This window comes from Gobius niger, assembly GCF_951799975.1.
Source record: "Gobius niger genome assembly, chromosome: 14".
NCBI lineage: Eukaryota > Metazoa > Chordata > Actinopteri > Gobiiformes > Gobiidae > Gobius > Gobius niger.
In genome coordinates, this window is record NC_136865.1 from 18,107,531 (window position 1) to 18,127,514 (window position 19,984).

General features: G+C 40.4%; 1 protein-coding gene across 1 annotated transcript in view; it reads right to left on the bottom strand.

Annotated features, from left to right (window-relative positions):
* Positions 1 to 11,987, bottom strand: part of LOC306974387 (teashirt homolog 1-like) — a 31,981-nt gene extending 19,994 nt beyond the window's left edge. The window contains exons 1-2 of the mRNA XM_079571618.1: positions 11,554 to 11,987; positions 10,922 to 11,448 (exon numbers count right to left, since the gene is read on the bottom strand). Coding sequence (XP_079427744.1) covers positions 10,922 to 10,961 — 40 coding nt within the window. The 5' untranslated portion in view covers positions 10,962 to 11,448; positions 11,554 to 11,987. The remainder of the gene's footprint in view (positions 1 to 10,921; positions 11,449 to 11,553) is intronic.
* Between the last annotated feature and the right edge of the window lie 7,997 nt (positions 11,988 to 19,984).

The following is a 19,984-nucleotide window of genomic DNA, read 5'->3' on the forward strand; positions in this document are numbered from 1 at the left end:
TAGTTTAAGAAATAACTGATCACTTCATGTGAGATGTTTATATTTATGTAACCTAAAGCCTGTCATATACCAAAGGATATTTAGAGTAGAAAAGTCCACACTTTTAAGAAAGTCTCTTGGTATCGGTTAATATCGGCAGACACTCAAATCCCAGTGTTGGTATCGGTAGCAAAAAAGCTGGATCGGTGCATCTCAAAGTAAAATAACCCATAACCGTAAATGATTTTTTTTAGCCAATGGAGCACAAAAGTCTCTCCCGCCTCAAAATCTCCCCTTTTCGTGTTTCCCTTAGACCTTATGCCATGTTTCAAGCATTTGGTATTTTCTTCAATAACAATAATAGCTGGTCTATAGTTACCATGCAGCTGAAGATTCTGGTATGGTAAAAGTTTCCGGGTGGATGGCTGGCACTGTTGAGCCGAGTAAACGTGAGTGGAGGATTGTCTGTCAGAGTTTGTTCAGCCTATAGCTTCATGAGGCTTTCTGTAACTCAGATACACTCCCTAACTCTTAAAAAGCAAAACAGAACGTGTTATAGTCAAGAGTGGGAGCTTTATGGATAACCCATCTTGTTGGAAGTGGAAACAGCCCCCAGAAATGATGTGACAGATGAGTTAGGACTTAAAAGACGACAACAGCCTGCTGCTCTGCCCCGTGAACTCCGGGTCTTTCACCACCAGACAACATTGTGACTACAAAATGAGACTGTAGTAACAATGGTTTCTGGAAATATGTTAACACAGTCAGCCAGTGGGCCAGAAAGAGTTGGCAGTGTTACGGCCCTGCCCCTCTCAGATGTTCAGACTTCATGTTCTTGTAACCAGTTCACTGACTCCTGAGCATCCGGTGAGAGAGCGATAGATGAGGCCTAGAGACAGCCTCGGAGATGAAAGAAAATATGAGCGGGCTGCGGGAGAATTGAGTCGGTAAGATCCAGATTGATGACAGATAGGAAGATGAGAAAAGGCTTACAGGGAGCAGGCGGGAGGCCAGTAATCCCCCCCCCAAAAAAAAACGGGCAGAGGAGAGAGACTGGATAGTGTGTGTAGTCACTATCCTCAGCGTATGATCTCAAGGACAAAATGTCATCTGTTAACTGTACCTATTCACATATGATTTATCTCAGTAAACTACACTGTCCACCATTATACGTACTGCTTATCAAATCAGGGCTAGGCATTTCAGAGACTTACACTGACTGATGATGACCGGCGAGTCGACCGCTGCATAACAAATGACAAAATAGATTTAATAATTCTCTCAGAAATGTATGAAACAAACACATAAACAATAAAACACAAAATGTAATTTCTTCAGATTCTTTGCTTCCTCGTTGAAAAGAACTTAACAAAAGAGTTAAATAAGGTATCCATTACACTGCTCACTTTTATGTACAGTTAGGCCTGTCATGATAATAACTATATCGACTTATCGTTCAATAAATAACAGTTAAACGATACATTTTTGGCTCGATATTTATCGTCTGTACATTTATCAGCATTTCCTCTTATTTTTTCTTGTAAAACTTTGATTTCTAACAGAGGCAAATTGAGTTACATTATATTTCATGTTTAATTCAGCTTGAGAGCTTGTGATGATGCACTTTTAGAACAAAGGTTTACTGTCATTTTTATGCTTGAAAGTCGACAGTATCTCGTATCATTAGAGTCAATAATATCGCGATACTTTCCTGCCTCAATATATCGAACTTCAAATTTGTTATCGTGACAGTAGCTGCAAATCTCCATTCCTTTTTCTTGCTCCATTATAAAGTAATTTGTTGTATATAAATACATTACATGAGAGCAGAGAAATGCTGACAAAAAACCCCACACAGATTCTCTGTTCACAAAAAGCGAGCACAGTAAATGAACTCATCCATCATTGCGCTCTATTAAGCACTAACATTTTGCATGTGATTACTTTGATTGACAGATGTCTGTTTGCTGTCCCAGCTGTGCACTGAACCGCACTCTCACCTCCGCTCATTATCTCTCCTCTTCTGCCCATTACAGAGCCCTGTTGCATTTACAACAGATCTGAAGCTCTTTTAACTTACACTGCTGGATTATACATAGAAATGAAACTCAAATGAACTTCAATGAACAAATGGGCAGCTTAACTGAGCAACAAACAAAGAGGTGGAAAGACTGAGGGTTTCAATGCCATTATAGTATTTATGTACAAGAAATAATGTAATTTTATCTACCTGGCTACAGCCCAGTGAACATGTGCGGCACAAGCCCATATAATCAGAGACTAATAGCACCACGGTCAGAGTCGCTACCCCACCATAAATCAATGCTCAAAATAATTGCTAATACACTGGTTATCGATTAGCATGGCGACCGTGCACTCATTTCGCGGGGCGACGGTGGCTAAGCACTAGTGCAGTGACAAGGGTAAAGTGTTATTTCTCCAAAAGGCCCAGAGACAGACAGCTGGGCGCTGGCAGATGACTGGAGGGCTGCGGCTGTAATTCTTAATTGACACCTGTCAGGGCAGTGGCAGCGCTCACAGCAGCTGCAGGGGAGTCCTGTTCATCAGTCACTTTTCATATGGTTTTCTCACACACACACACTCATCTCATCCACTGTTGTCTCCAGCACCGCTTTACATACACAACGACCTCATCAAGTCCTGCACTGGCCGGATGCTACGAGAAAACACTGGAACTGGGCTCTTGCAATACTTTACAAACTATTACACAGTAGAATTTTATAACTCAATCTGTAAGTCAAGCCCATCAAATCCCGTAAACACAACCTCACTCTATCCTTTTTTTGAGAGATATATTTATAGCTTTTGCCACAAAATACCTCACAGATTATCCCACAATGCTTTGTAACCATCAAACTGAAGCATGTTTCCAATTGTGTAAACATGGGTAAAAAAAAAAACGGCTTGCTTTTGTCCTTTTGCCCCGCAGCCTGTTTCGCTCAATCACCGGGGCGGATTTGAAACCCTCTAATGCTTCAGAATAATTAGCAATCAGAGCGATCTTTCATTCATAGCCGTAATCCTCGTATTATTTTACATCCCCGCTTTTCTGCATTGTGCTTTTTGTTGTGCAGCTGTTTAGAATCACGGGCCAACGAGGAGATCTTTGTCCGTGGAAAAACATAGCCCTCTATCCTGCAGGACGCTGGTGTCTGAATGACCTTGTTTTCTTTATTTCTCTATCAAAGCGCCTTGTGTTTTGCTTGAGTGAAAATCCAGGTTTTCCGGCTTTCGTCTGAACCTCATTAGGCCATGGGATAGTTTTACCACTTACCACCCGCCTTTTACGCACTGCCCCAAACCTAATTCACCGCATATTTTCAATTGGTCCCTCTCTTTTCCATAAGAGCAGTCATCGATCTTCATTTGTCACTTAACCTCCATGAAGATGAGGACATAGCGCGCAGTTGTGTGGTTCGGCGTCTTTTTTTTTTTTTTTGATCCCCCCCTACACACCCACCACCACCACATGCAAATGAAAGAGCGGGATTAGCCGAGTGTGGGATATAGCAAATACATCCAGCGACTCCTTCAGTCAATGTCACCTGTTAATGACACTTTACACGGGCTTGCCTTATCGCGCCATCCCGTAATATTCAGCATCTTTGCAAACGCAGGGTCGCTGATGCACACCGGTGCACCGCTCATATATTGCACACTAATAACACAAATGCGACCAAGCCACTGCCTGACAAATGTCGTTAAATACTTGATCACAAGCGTCTGATAAAACCAACAGGATTAATAGTCATCGCTGGGACTGTTTGACAGCTGTTGTGCGCAGGAAACATAACGCAACACAGCAACAAGAAATTATTTATATGCATTTTGATATTGAAATATTTTTTGGAGATTCACTCACAGCCAAGGTCTGTTAGTTTGCTCTCCCATGATCACCACTACAACTTATCTTATTGTTATATCTACTGGGCAGTGATGAAATGCTTTGGTTTGAGACTTTGTGCCTGATGCCCTCCCCCTGATGTGGGTGGGACCGACCCGAAGAGTGAGAGTCAGAATTATGTGTGGGTGAATAATGTATGTATGTATGTATATGTAGTAGATACTATGCATGTCTTAGTAAACCTCTTAACCCCCACCTGAACTGCGCACATTCTCTCCCGTTTGGCATTACCCAAATATAAAAGCTTGGAAAAAATAAAGTAAAAAGAGCATCAAATTACGGACGAAAACGAGGATGAGAAAGCAACAGAAAACATGGCAGAAAACGCAGCAAAAAGTGACAAAAGAGTGACAAAAAATGTGCCGGAAAAGCAACAAAAATGTGACAAAAACGTGGCAAAAAATCAAGGAAAAACATTGATGAAAAGGCAACAAAAAACCACAAAAAGTGACGCAAAAAGAGATGAGAACATGATAAAAACGTTTCAAAAATGTGACAAAAACACGGCGAGAACATTACAATGAAGTTCAAATCCCTTTTGGAGGTCTTAGCTTTCAAATGAGGCACTACACTGTTGCTCTCTGGTCAAGAAGCTTTTAGGTTTGGATGGTGGATTGGATTGGATTGGATTTGCCACCGGTTTTCCATACTGAGATATGTTCTTACCTGAGATTAGACGAGTTGATGCGTACCTGTCTGGTCTTTACGCGTACACTCAGTCATGCAAAAAGACTAAAGATGATGTTAGCATTTAGCTTCTTTCAGTATATTCCTATGGACCCAAACGGGGGTGGAGTTAGAAGTGACCAAGCTCTTACGTTTTTCCTTTTTAAATACAGTTACTTGAGTTGTTACACGATCCAAGTATAGTTACACACATGTCGATTTTGTAAGCGGATAAAAAGGAGTACCATATTGTAAGCAAGCACTTCGACGTCCGAATATCTTCTTCTTCTTGACTGAGCACACACACAAAGACCGGATAGGTACGCATCAACTCGTCTAAGCTTAGGTAAGAACATATTTCATTGTGGAAAAACGGTGGACTGTTCCTTTAGGAAAGAGCCATGGCTAAGTAGAAAACACTATTAGAGTAAATGAGTGAGTTTTTTTTTTATTTGGGTGTTGCTGATGACAACCCAGCAATCTATGGGCCTAAGGTGACAAATCTCACACCTTAATTCACGTAAGGATTTTTAGATTAACCAAATACATAACCAAAGTCTTCTTCAGAGAAAGAAGAGCTAAACACTCTGCCACTGCAACTTGCAACCAAATGTTCGCCAAATCAAACCAAGGGAATCTTTGCCAGCATCATATTAAACACTTTCCATTTCTCAAAAACACCTACTGATTCTTCATTTCCTACTTTACTATGTTTTAACCATTGGAAACCACAAGAATTTGTCAAGTTTACACAGAAACACACCAAGGTTGGAGATCCGTGAAGTGGCTAACATCAAGTTGATTATATAAAGGCAGCTTGCAGACTTGACACTTTGCAGAATTTGTCAGCATTAATCGCCGGGGCCCTGTCACTGATCCGTCAGCTACCTGGATAATTAGGGAGCCGCAGCTAACGATGCCATTGAAAAAGAAGAAGAAGAAGAAGACGCAGAGCCACTTCCCCCTCATCTGCCTTCAACTTGTAATTAAGAGACTACTTTTTGCATCAAGGTGGCAATCGTGGCAGTGTAAAGGAGTCTGCTAATGTCACTGCGCCTTAAGTAAGTGATCTAAGCGGGGGGAGAAAAAAAGCCATCGAGATCTTTTGAAAAAGCGCTAGTAAAATTATTGATACAAGACTCCGCTTTCTGTTTACGCTGCTAAACTTTTTAATGAGCGGTGGCAATGTATGGAGAGCCAATCACACGCGTCTGCTCCGGAGACAAAGGCAAACTAATTACGGTCTCCGGGCTTGAAGGAACACATCTCCAAAAGTCAGGTTTGACAGTATCACAGCATGTCACTTCTTCTTCCTCGTGACCCGCGCTAATTCTGTCAGGACGGGTACGGCTCTTTCTGTCTGACAGCAGAAGACGAGGAGCAGGATGGGGATCAAATATGCCAAATGAAATTTCATGCGGAAGATTGAGAGGGAAGTGGATATTCGGGCTGAGAAGAAAGAAACAAGGGCAGTCTCCTCGACGTTGGGGTTCACACTGTACATTTGGTGGAATAACTAGAGTTGAAATTTGTAATGACTGGCACTGCTTTCAACCCATACGTATACCAGTAAAGTCAGTATAGTCAAACACGGATGAAAATGTTACTGTGAATTAAGCCTGTCACGATAACAGATTTGAAGTTCGATATATTGAGGCAGGAAAGTATCGCGATAAACGATATTATTGCCTCTAGCGATACTAGATACTGTCAACTCTCAGGCATAAAAATGACAACCTTTGTTCAAAAAGTGAATCATCCTATCCTAAAATACCACACAAGCTGCAATTAACATGAAATATATTGAAACTCAATGTGCTTCAGTGAAAGATCTACGTTTTACAAAGAATGAATGGAAGGAAATGCTAATCAATGTACAGACGATAAATATCGAGCCCAAAAATGTATCGTTTATCTGTTTTTTATTGAACGATCTGTCAATGTAGTATGTATCGTGAATGAATAGTTTGTGAAGGCTCCCAGTCGTCCAGGCAGTATTCATCATAGGAGAACAGTCCAGCTGAAGATTTAAGCTTCACTATGAACAACGTATCCCATGTATCAAAATTGCAATACACGCTTTCCCATTGTCAGCTCAAGGCACTGCACCCTTGTATAAATGTATAAATATAAACAACTACTATGATAAATCAGTAAATTCTCAACTGTGCAACTCGACCTTTTCAACTCTCTGTGAAATAAATAGGAAACTCCATCAATTCTGTGGAAAGTTGAGTGATTAGTTGACATATTCATTCCTCCTGCTGACAGTGCATGATTTGTGGCTGGCACAGAAAGTGGAGAAGAGAAAAAGCGGTATGTGTGACTTTCATCCCGCATTACAATGTATACTTTGTGTCCTTAAACGCACTTTTTAGCACTAATGATGGCCTTTGTACTCATACTGTGAATTACAAATAAGGTTGGTATAGATCTTAATAGTTTTTGCACACAGACAGAATGGTGCCATGAGCTTTTCTTCCCGATGAATGAGCTGTTCCCTCCAAATGTTGCAAATTATAAATCAATGTGTTTTTGCAAGTGGTGACTACATGCACTATGAGGGACCTACGGTACTTTAAGTATTCCTGTTTTACTTCAAGAAGCAATTAGAAGGAATACGGTTTTGGAATTAGCAAGCTATCTAGTGGCTAACAAGTAGTGGTTGTTCATATAAATTAATTTAGCAAATGCATATTTTGGGGGTTGTGTATGATGAGCCTTTAATTAGATATGAGTGAATCTTGTCACAAAAACTGCAAGCAAACTTTCCACCCCCTGTTTTTTAGCCGGTAGGTTTTTTTTTGGACATGAGAACGCAGGGTGAAATAGGGCAAATACTCAGCAAACTGTTGGATCCAGGACTCAAACCCACGACACTGTTAGTCTTACCAACAAGGCTATCTGTGTTCACGCAAACAAACTTTACCTTAAAACTTCCGCAACCATCTCAACTGTAATGTGAGATGCACAAAATTCAATTACTAACCTAACATGCTCCACCGCTTCTCTCATCTGAGCCTTTCTGCAATACATCATATCATTGCATTGTTTACCTTCCATTAATTGCAAAGGTAGAAAATACCCCAAACTTCTTCAAAAGGCACTAAAACAAACACACACACACACAAAAATACAACATTGAAAATGACGACAAATGACTGCAGCAAAAGTCGTGCTGCTCAAATTGCACTGCATTGAACTCGACTGCCAAAACTAACAGATGCGGTAATCCCGTTCCAAACCAAAGAACACTGATGTATTGTCACTGGTCATAAAGTAGATAGGGAGCAGCGCCATTACCGGGTCTCAAAATCATCAACATGAGTGATGAAACAAAGCCTATTTCAAATGGCATACAAAGAGGCATTGAAACCTTCCTCACTGGGGAGCATGCAACACTTTGTTTTACTGACGAATCTGGGTTGGTGGAAATATCTACTGATGTGTTATGAAAAATACAGGCGGGTTTATAGGCAGCAGTAGCAGCTCATATGTAGACTGCTATCCTTGAAGGTGTTAAAGGTTTTGGATGCTGCAAATAGCTGTGGAAATGATACAGAGACAAGGCCTGCCAAGCCCGGATTGACCATTACTGCCTGTGATGTATGTGTCTGTCACACAAGCAGACAATTAAATCAATATTCAAAAAGCGCAGTGAGAATGAGGCCACTTCAGAGCTGGGCTTGGTCAGGCAGAAACAGGCACTTTAGTTCTTTTTAGTGGAAATATGCATGCGAAATATAAACGATTTGGATTGCAATCTCGGTGGCTACACAATTTGTACTGCGATAAACAAAAAAACAGTGAACTAAATGCATCAGGGTTGTGTTCTAGAGACACTATTTTCTCTTAGAGTTTAAATGTTTTGTGACAATAGGATGAAAAAAAGGTCCAGATTAATCATTTTGCCTTGTTATAGTAAGTCTTTGTTTAGGTTTGAGTTGTGACGAGTAAGCAGAGAGAAATATATCCCTTCTTTATTGAGTCACATATCAGCATTACACTGTAATGGGAATATTTCTTATGATTGGGGGTGCACAATATATCAGAAAATGATTGTCATCGCATTATTAGGTAACGCAATATTAATTTCACAGGGAACCACAACAGAGAGCAAAATCACTGAGAACTCGGCCAAAAACAAAAACTCACCATAACTTAGAAATATGCAAAAGTTTTAGCCATGACGAATTTGGAAAAAATGTAGCCTTGTTTTAGTTCTCAATATGTCATTCTTGTTTTAACACAATAAGATGAAAAGCAAAACAAATTGCTTATTGTTAAACTTTAATGAAATGTATGGTATTAAAATGGTTTGATAAAAGATCACAATAAAATAGTTATGGTTATCGAATCTATATCCAAATAATATCGTATCTTTTTTCTCCTATTGTGCAGCATTCATTATGATTATTGGAAATATTGCATTCTGTTTTCATGTGCCTAAGAAAAGACTCAATATGTTTCAAATAGCACACATTATTAGCATTAGCTACATTCAAAAGACGAGTGAGAAAGGGCCTACTTCAGAGCTGACCAGGAGAAGTGGGAGCATAGAAACTCACACTTTTGTCTTTCGTAAAGGATTTTCGCCAGTGTCCACACTGAACTGGCACAATTCATTTCACTGATACGGCTCTCTGCCTCTTCAAACACATTTCTCCCGATCCGTCACTAAAGCCTCGCGTCAATTAGAAATTACAGCCCCACCGAGTTCAAAGTCTTTTTCGTCACAACCTTGATTAAGTCTGCTTAACCTCACATTTCCACTGCCTGTTTAGCATTCTGCTGCTGTTTTATGCGGCTTTGGTCATTACGGCGCACACTTCAAAGGCAAGTCATTTGGAAATGTGTGTCAATCACACACATCTCTCAGGGACATCAAATGGATTCAGGCAAAAACATGTGATTCACCCCCATTTTCAGCAGGAGAACAGTGATATTCGGGTCAGCACAGAAGCAACGAGAAAAATTAAATGTCTGCAAAAGAAGTCCACCACATTGACTTGCTCTAACAAAAATCCTGTGCTCATCGATGAGGTGCAAATTGGCACCTGTGAATGAGTGAAAATATCTTTTAAAATCTACCTGTTTTTATTCAAGTGTACATAATGCTGATTTTTAAAGTTTTAACAACTTGCTTGTAGCTAAGAGACAACAAAGAGATGCCTGTCTATAGAATGACTGAGGATTTACCAACACTTCCTGATTCTGAAAGGGCAGGTTAAGAGTCCGCAGTGACCATTAGTGCTTCAGCCCGTGGTGTTAGAGGGCTGTTCCTAATAGATGATCCTCTGTGTGATCTCTCTCCGCACCAACACTCCCAGCTCCCCCTGTCCCTCCCCTTTGGGAATTAATCGCATAGTATTTACCCTGCTTGAGAACTTTTTCCTTTCAATTTGTCTTTTCTTTTTCCACTCGACTGGGGGCAAATAAAAAAGAGAAAAGTTGTCCTTTGAGTGAGTCCAGCTGCCGGGCGCATGCGTGTCTCTATGGTGAATGATTTACTGATGTTTATCAGGAATGAATAGATCAAAGGCAGTCGCATGACAGGCGATCAATCAAGCATCAAATCAGGGATGGCAATCCCAGAGCGGAACACAAGCTCAAAATACGCCACTTCTTTCTTTATGCGAGTGTTTTTACTGGCACCAACACATCAAACATGCTGGCCTGTAGAAGTGAGATAAGATGAGCTTTGTTTGGAGAACTTGGATGCTGGCACCTCGTTGAGGATCAGCTTTATAGAACTGAAACTGAAGTGCAGCATTCATTTCTCTCAGGCAGAATTGGCATTGAAGCTTGGCCGTGTAAATGAAACAATACCACTGTCAGTCAAACATGCCAGAGCAGATAAGTGCAAAACACTAATTTAACGCTTCAGAGATGTAGAAACACTATAGAGGAGAGTTATAGAAGCTGCAGTGCAATAAATAAAATGAATGCCCTCAGTCATGTACAAGTGTGGCCCATTTGTGTGGAAACTCCTCTAAAACAGGAAAGTGGGCATTTGGTCAGAGATCAAGAGGTATGCAGTAAGTTCACTTTGTGCCTTGTGCTCCATTCTAATTTGATGTTGGTGTATTCAGAAACGAGAGGCAAATATGTGTATGTGAATTATAGTCATTGCTGTAGCAGTAGTAGTAGTATTAGTAGTAGTAGCAGTGACAGCAGAAGTAGTAGTGGTAGTAGTAGTAGTAGTAGTGGTGTAATTACGTTGTCTAGAAGGCTATCTGAGGTCGTGGCATAAGTTCATTATTAACCCTTTGAGACTACCACCCATGTCTGCGTGAATGTAGAGTTAACCCAGAGTTAACCGTGTGTTCGCAGCTCTCTGAGGGCGCTTACCTGCTGACCGCCGCGGCGCTTGCTGCTTTCTCCTCGGCATGCTGCTGCAGGACTTTCCGCTAGACTTTTCATGCAGGGAAGCCGACGAGTGGACGAGCAGCAGAGGAAACCGAGACAGGGGAGAAACCAAATCCGTGTCGTCTCGCCCGCACTTTCTTCAAACGTCGTAAAGCAGAAAAGTCACTAAATCAGATCCCGCGAAGTTCTTTCAAGCGCACACTTTTACGCACGCCTGTCCATCATAGTTATGTCCGCTCGGAATGGCGCACAAACGTGTTATTATCACAGGAAGTGCTTCGTTAACTTCTGTCGTAACTCATCGTTCGGTCGACGGGCGGAAAACAGGCGGAAAACCCCGGAGAGTGGGCAGAGGTACGGGCAGCTGCCGAACGAGCCCCGTGCCGAAGAAGAAGAAGAAGAAGAGCTTCGCCGCGCTTTCTGGCAAGTCTCATGCCTCTTTATGCGGCCAAACTGAACAGTATCGAGTCCAAAAGCCGTGTTGTCTCTCTGTCCTGGTGGATGTCTCTCTAAACGTGAGGGGGGGAAACAGAAAAAGAATGACACTTGAGTCGCTTTAGTTGCACGTCAATCACTCAAACAGAGAGCCTACAGCGATCAGCGTAAATACTCACATCTCCACCGTTGTCGACACGGACACTTCCTCTCCCCCCCCACAAAAAAAAAAAAAAAACTCCCAACACTGCACCCGAGCCTGTCCCGCTATCCCAAGAGCACGCACATGCCCGGTCTCACTATTCTGTTGTTGATGATTGTTGATTTCGGGGGGCACCGCAGCAGCAGCAGCGTGAGGCGTTCGCACATTGAAGATGCACGCTCCCCGTTCAGACAGCTCTCTCTGATCGACAGACACATGCAGCTGCCTCTCTTCGGCCGGGGCTCTTTACTCCACCCCTCCGCGTGAGCGCGTCACCCTGACAGTCAGAGCCCACCTGTCAATCCGCTCCTCATTCCCCGGCCTTTCATTCGCTGCTTGTCCCGTCCTGTCCCCCCATCCGCGGCGTCACCACACCGTCCCTTAATGCGGCGTGTTTGCGAACGAGAGCGGAGCGCGCGCGCACCCCCCCGAACTCAAACTCAAGAGTGTATCGCTTCATGTTTACAAGATGCATTTAAGATAATTTGAGAGTAGTTTTCGAGAAAAGCGCGCCGTTTCGTGCAGTCCGGTCCCATTTGCAATGCAGAGCAGTGAGCGTGTATCCAAAGCAGCGGAGACATAGAAACATTTAGGCTAATTGATGGGCTAATCTTGCGCAAATGAATCAACATCAAATAGCAACAAGCAACTTATAATACTTAATAATAATAATAATAATAATAATAATAATAATAATAATAATAATAATAATAATAATAATAATAATAATAATAATAATACGTTTTTTTAAAGGCTGACGGCAAATTACGCAGACACGTCTACATACATTTCAACTCCAAAATTGTATTGGCCTGTGATCCATACTTTTTTATTTTTTTTATTTTTTTTAACACAAGGGAGAACATTTCCTTCTCCAGTTTCAAACCTGTGTTCAAACCTCTCCACACAATCTCTGGCCCAAAAAAAAAAAAAAAACTTTACCAAACTCTGTGCCGTTTTGTTGACTATTGAGAGAAGCGCAAAAGAACCGGGTGCGTTCCGGTTCAAACTTGTCGAAAAACGTGGATATTTCGGGGTGACCTCTTTAATGGGACAAAGGAGACTGCAGATCGATTCGTTCCACCTTTTTAGAGCGGCTTCTGGGGGAAGGGGAGGGGCTCTGAATCCACAAGAGGCGCCCACTAATAGCCCTATACTCTCCATCCTAACTATTATGCACCGTAAAGTGTTTATAAAGGGCACGGGCTATGAAATGTTAACTTAAACGAGAAGCTTGATCTAGGTTTTTTCTTCCTCTCCCTATGCGTTTTTACGTCTAGTTTCCATCAGAAAAACTGGGCAAATATTTATCCCCAAAGCCACTGGACTGCCACAGGAGTTGACTCTCCCCGCAAGGGACAGAAATAAGGGCTGAAGAAGAGGAAGGATAACGGAATACGAACTTTTACCAACTCAAGAAACACCGGTAAGTAGCCACCCATCTCCCTCTTTCCTCCCCGCGTAAGCTGCTCTGTCTCCGTCTGTCTATTGGGTATTTCTCAGGCGACGGGCAGTCTTCAAAACGGATTATCTACACGGGGAGCACGTCTGGAGTCGCTTATTATGAGCTGAAAGAAATAAAGTACCCGCCCCAACATCTGTCTGTCGCTGTCTGTCACGCAGGCCCGCGCGCTGATTGATGGAGAGCACTTACGTCACTGTGTTTCCACTCAAAGTCAGTGCGCACCGAGAGAGACGGAGGCGCTGCTCGGTTTTAGTGCGTCGACGGGGACAGAGAAGCCAAAATAAAAGAGGATAGATCTTAGTATTTATGTTTGGTATAAAGTCTCTTGGCCACGCAGACTGGATGCACGTTCCAGATAAAACAAAATAAAAATACAACAACGCCAATTCTAGAAAAGAAAGGGAACATTGCTGATTGGAGTAAAACGCATAGTCGAATGCCCTTTCTCTCCTTTTCTTCTTCTTTTACTTTTTAATGGCAGGCACAGAGTTCCAGTTAGTCTATTTCTCACAAGTTTATTCGCAAATTTATTCACCAAATAAATGTTGTTTACCAGCTGAAATAAATGTCCTATTAGGCAAAAGTTGACTTTTGTTTTTAAAGTAGGGTGGAAATATTATCCACAAATGTCTCATCTCTCTGTTTTTTTTAATAGTCCAAATTAATAAAGTATTAACAGTAACATGTAGCGCTATACTGTACTATAAAAAATAAGATAAAAAGCCCTGTATGATTGAGTATTGTGTGAAGGCAGTGTGCACAGAGGCTGCAGATGAGAGGAGCCTCAGATGTGCTGTTGGGCCAGCAGGGGGGGACATGTGGTCCAGGACAGAGGCTACAGCACCGCTCTCCCATCTCTGCGCCATCAGATGGGAGTCTCACTGCAGTAAAATTAAAATCAACAGGGTTCTTTCTCATTAAACACTGTTTATCTACAATTATTTCGCTCAATCTTAAACATATCTGATATGACTTAAAACATCTGAAATTAACAGTGTCACATGCAAGTTTTTTTTTGTTAAACAAATCTGCCTTTGTTCCCTTTTCTTCTGGTGTAAAAGTAAAATTCAATTGCAATGAGTTTCTTCCCTCTCTTTTCTATACTTTAGTGAAGCATTAGTGACTTGAAACTATACAACTTTATTCCCTGAAACATCTTTCACATCAACTCTATCACTATATCAATATAATAGGAAAGCACTCAGTGTTCATGCCTCAACACTGTAATGTGTAATTATCATGACCGCTGCAGCCTTTGCACAAAGTTAAATTAATATTTAATTACACTAACAATTCTGGAGGTGTATATTATACATATTATACAGTCTACATTTTTACATTATTTGTCACAGTTCTGTAAGATAAGATAAGATAAGATAAGATAGCCTTTATTGATCTCACAATGGAGAAATGTACTTGTTACATTCAGCTCTTAGAAACACTCACAAATAGGCAGAACATGTGAGACAGATAAACAAAACAAAAATTAAATAGTAAAATAGTGGTATCTTATGTACAATGACTACCAATGACTCTGTGGGGACAAAAGTATAAACAGTAAATAATGAAGTAAGCTCCTTTGTTCCAGTACTAAGATAAAAGATGCCTCTTGTACTGTAAACTCTCCTGCGAAGGGGCTGAAAGGATATTTCTGATCTTTTGTCTCTGTTTTTCAGGGCTGTGCCCTGACCATCTATCCACGTCCTGAACAATGATACTTTTGCCACAGGCTGTAACCAGGTGAGGAAGTTTCAACAACAAAAGTACTTTTTACTGTGTGCAAATTGCACATATGTCTAAATGTGAGAATAATGTCATTGCAGTTGTGGAAGTTTCATACTGTCTGAACATTCATAGCTATTTATATTTTGGTGTTATGCTGTAAATGAAACAAATGTCATATGAAAAAGATTACCATTTTTCACAATAAAAGGTACTAAAAGATGCTGTTTAGCCGTTTGTATTTTTATTGAAAAAAAACAAAAGTTTTCGTCACATTTCATACTGAAAAGCACCATTTGATACTCAGTGATTTAAACACACACACACAGACTTTCTCTTCTGGGATTTGAGTGTGAACAGGTTTTCACTGAAGCGTCTCAGTGAAGTTTTAAGGTTTGCTTTTTCCCTTTTGGCGAAGCGTATCCACCTAAAACAGTGCAGACAGAAACCAAGCGTTTAATGTCTACCTTTTAATACTCATCCATAGTTAATGCCCCTCTGCATATTCTTGGCCCGTGGCGCAGAGTCAGAGCTGGTTTAGAGCCGTGAACCTCTCATGTCAAAAGGTTTGGGCTCTGCACACAGCACTGTGTATTAGTGCATATGGTTCAGGGGGAGCTCTGTTTTTGTGAGAAACAGAAATATTACAATGCAAAGGAGTGTTTACACATTCTCAAAAATCAAGGTACATTCTACACACATGAAGCCAAATCTACAAAAGTTTACTTTTTCAGGAGTAATATCTGTGACCCAACCCCCGCCCATACACACACGCAAACGCTGGGCAGGTTTAATATACACTATTTGAGTAGTTTAGTTTGTTGCTTGACCACAACTCACAAATATTAAGCTTTACTAAATTTGTCACACTGTATACGACAGGGGTAGGCAAGTTTGCATTGTTTCTTTATTGCCAAAACGCCAAAGGGCTCACAATTGTAGCCCAAAGTAAAGCACATTTTTTTCTACAAATATTAGTTTTATATAACCTAATGGGGTGTTTTGCCGGAAAATGTGAAAATATTGACAGTATTTTCCACATTTTAGAGTACTTTATCACATATTTGGGCTCTGATTAATGAAATGATTTCTTCAAAATCCTCTTGTGGGCCAAAAGCTTTATGCTGGAGGGCCGGATTTGGCCCCCGCGCCTGACGTTGCCTACCCCTGGCATACGACATTGCAGTTTCATAGTAGTTACACTATTATGAGGCACAATGAGTCCAATATCTAATGCTTTTCTATTTAATAATTTTCTCGAATGCAGAGCTGTGTGACTGAGGTTTTTCCAACTATACTTTTGAGCGTTTGAAAAATGTATTCCTCTTTTACTTTTGAAAGAAACCTGATACAATGCAAACTAAACTTATCCACTGAAGCGCATTTCTTTCTCTTAATGCCATTCAAGCGGGGTAACAGCTCCTCTTCATAATCTTAAATAATCTTCAATCATCGATGGGCCTTATCAGATTGTCCACACTCATTGACAGCCCGAATATAAGAACACATAATAAAAAATTAATCTAACTTTGACATGAGCTATATCTCTGCACATCTATCAGATAAGGCTGCATAATTAAAATGCCAAGTGTGGAGCACCGAGAGAAAGAGGTTTCGATATTTTATGAAGATTCGCTTTTGCCGTGACTTGTTTAATGTGTAGGGCTTTGAAAAAACGATATGTTGCGGTTGAGTTTTGACAAAGCAATTAAAGCTCGGTAATCCCCCACCTGAGTTTGGATTTTGTCACTCTGGACGGATGCTGCGCTGCCGGGACAGACGCCGGTTTGTTGAAGGCTCCAAGTGTAGGAGGAATTTGAAAATGTGTTTTATAAAAGCATCACAGAAAAAGAGCAAAGTGGGCATATAGACCATACTGTACACGAGGCCCTGGCTATTTCAACATCAGTGTATTACACTACTGAAATAAATAAGAAAATGAACAAATATTATTATGCATCTTGTATAAAAGCACAATTGACGCATTTTGTCTTTATAGGATCTTGCAAAAATGTCTTAACCAACTCAGCTGAACAAAATGACAGATTTTTTTTCTCCCCGCAAATACCAGGCTGCCTCTGACATGCTGCTCCTTCCTCTCCACCTCCTTCCCCTTTTGTTTTCTCTGACACGTGCACCCCAATTAGCATTTTTCAGCCATTAAGGGGAAAAAGAGAGGGAAGCCAAATGTTTGTCTCGTCTTTTACCGACAAGACTTTTTGACTCTCGTAGAGTAAGGGGGAGAAAGAAAAAAAACAACAACAACAAAACAGTCAAGGCGGATTCAATATCATTGTCAATGTTAACATCTCACAACAATTACCATTTTCAAAACACCCAATTATGAGAGGATCTGTCAGTGTGCGTTTTAGAGCAATTAAAATGATTAAGTCCAAATGATGAGCTTCTATTTTCGCGACGTCCTGCTTTTGGTTAAACATATTTATCTTTTCAGATTTTTCTACACTGCAAAACTAACAAAAGGCAGAAAGTCACGCAAATTCAGTTCATATGTGTATTTCATAAGAATCTGGGATTTTTTCACAAGTTTACTTAGTGAAGCCAATTTTCTTTAAAGACGCCTCGGCCACTTTCGGTAAATGCATGTCTCAAACCTAAATAAACAATATGGGTTGTTGTGTCATGATAGACCAGTCATCTGCAATCCAAAGAGTTTCTCTCTGAAAGCTTTTCCAGAGCAGGACTAAACAAGGACCAGATCTGGACTTTAGCAGTCCGTCTAAAGAAGAGCATTTGGCTCTGAAACTGTAGGTTTTCAACACCTGATAGACATTTAACATAAAACTGTTTATAAAACAGTTATGTTTGATATCACATAGGCACAATTGCTCTGGAAAGCTGATTAAAATAATATATATGTTCCTTACAATTGTTTGATAAAGTGAATATTGAAAAAGAATATTTGAATTAAGACATGCATTTTTGCCTAATCTAGCCTAATTTATAGTGACCTATATAGTTTACTAGTGTAATGATGTTATCTGTGTATGTGTTGTAGAGACTTGAAAAAACTGTTGCACTTTATAATTCTGCACTTAATGATTTGTAACTTACCAATATTGCACCTTGTAACCTGCACTATTTGTTTATCGCACTTGTAGTTGTAAGTTGCCTGTGATATGTAATTCTCAATTTTGTTGTGTAATTTTAATTGTGTAGGACTACAAATGGAAATTAGCGCAGTACTAAATCTGGTACAGCCATCTTTTTAATGTAACTGCACACTGTCCTTTCAGTAAACTAAACTAAACCTGCCCAGAGTAAAAAAACAAAACACTTCAAATAACTGATATTGTATTTCATGATACTGTTTCTATACTTTAAGTTGATTCCTTAAGGAACAAATGCAGACTCTTGCAGATTCCCCCCTCTCCCTCACTCGTGTGCCTGTGCAGTCAGACGCACATTTGGGTTTTGCAGTGTAGAGATATTTTGCGATCAGAAATCAAGCCTCCCTGTGGATTACAAGTAAAATCGTACATACATTGTTCAGGCAGACAGTAAGTGAGCAGTAGTTAACACTTTCCCCCCCTATTCTCCAAGTGAAATTACACCATCCTAATCTCCAGCTTTCCTCCTAAATTTAAATCTCGTGAATCTCACATTGCGCGGCTTTTGCCTGTGAAATCTGTCACCGCCCTTGCCGCCGTGCCGTACATCAAGGCGAGAAAATACTCTTAAAAAGGTGCTTTTTGTGACATTAAAATGACTTGTGTGTGCGCGTCTCGCCCGAGCCCCCGATCCGAGTAGTTGCAGGCATATATTTATGAATAGGAACCTTTAATTAGGGCTTGTGTTTCCTTCCCCAGTCACATTGAGGGATGGTCCTCTCCGACATTCATTAATGATAATCACCAAGAGCGATGGCGTAGCTACAGGCCAAGTCTCTGGGGAGCCGACACTTGAAAAGACGCATTAAATTACACACAGGGACTCTTTAATTGCAAAAAGGGAAATATATAGCCATCATTGTTAAATATGATCTTTTGTAAGCCTTTACTACATCAAGGATTTGTCTCAAGGTTTCTTATCTTCCTTCAAATTGGAACGTTTTGAGCTGAAATTATAGAGGTTTTCTCGATTACATTCCCCTCTGTCTTTAAAGGCTATATATCTGCGATATTTGGTGTGGTTTTTTTTAGCTCGCAGTGCAGTTTTAACCAAGGAGCAGAAGTGCGGGAGGCATCCAAACACATGACCTAATTGTTCAGCCACACTTGGATAATTAATCTCAGCTGACTTAACATGGTGACAAGGTTAGCCAGGTGACGCTCCAGAGAAATGTGACATTCTGCCCCCGTTCTGAATCATTTTCAATTTGTTGTTTTTCTTGTACGACTTCATCCTAATTTTTGTGAGGGAAAGAATTTGATAACCTAATAGCATTTTGTGAAAGACATCTGTAATTTTGGGAATCATCACAGGAATAGTACACTCACTGGCAATGTTGTTTCTGTTGAGGCTTTATCTCTCATCACTGATTTGTGACCCCGGTCTGCATTACATAGAAATCTAGACTTAAACATGTATATTTGTTTTTACATAAATGGAAAGATATAACTATATTGGTATGTGTGGTTATGTGCTGGTCAGACTTCAACATAACTAAGCAAATAGGATTAAGTTCCAAACTTATGTTGAGGTTGACCTTCTTGGCATTTTGTCTTTAGTGATCTACCTGCAGGGATTTTCATATTGATGACAGGTTTAAGATGGATACTATTACTATAACATGTAAGTATTTAAATCATGGTATGCATTTGACCAGTGTTTGGGGGAACAAAGGAGTATAACATATTACTTACACCAAATACGGGAATATATTAGTCATTACAATTCAAGTAGCTCGAGTTACAAGAGGATTTAAATGTACGAACAAAAAAATGCCAAACTCCCCTCCAATAAAATGCAGCAGAGCACTGGTGTGTCTGCATTTAAGAGATTGGGGAAAGCCAAGGAAAAAGCTTTATTACTATTTTCTGCTTAAATTTTCCAAAAGTAACTCAAAAGTAACTCAAAGTAGTGTAACTCAGCAACATTTTTGAAACAGTAATATGTAATACAAACTTATGACATTTTTAAAGCTGTAATCACTAATATGAAATATATTACCATTTTTAAGTAACTTTCCCGACACTGCATTTGACCTACCCCTTGTAGCCCTTGAGCCGTTCATTTATACTCCAGCTACCCCTTAACG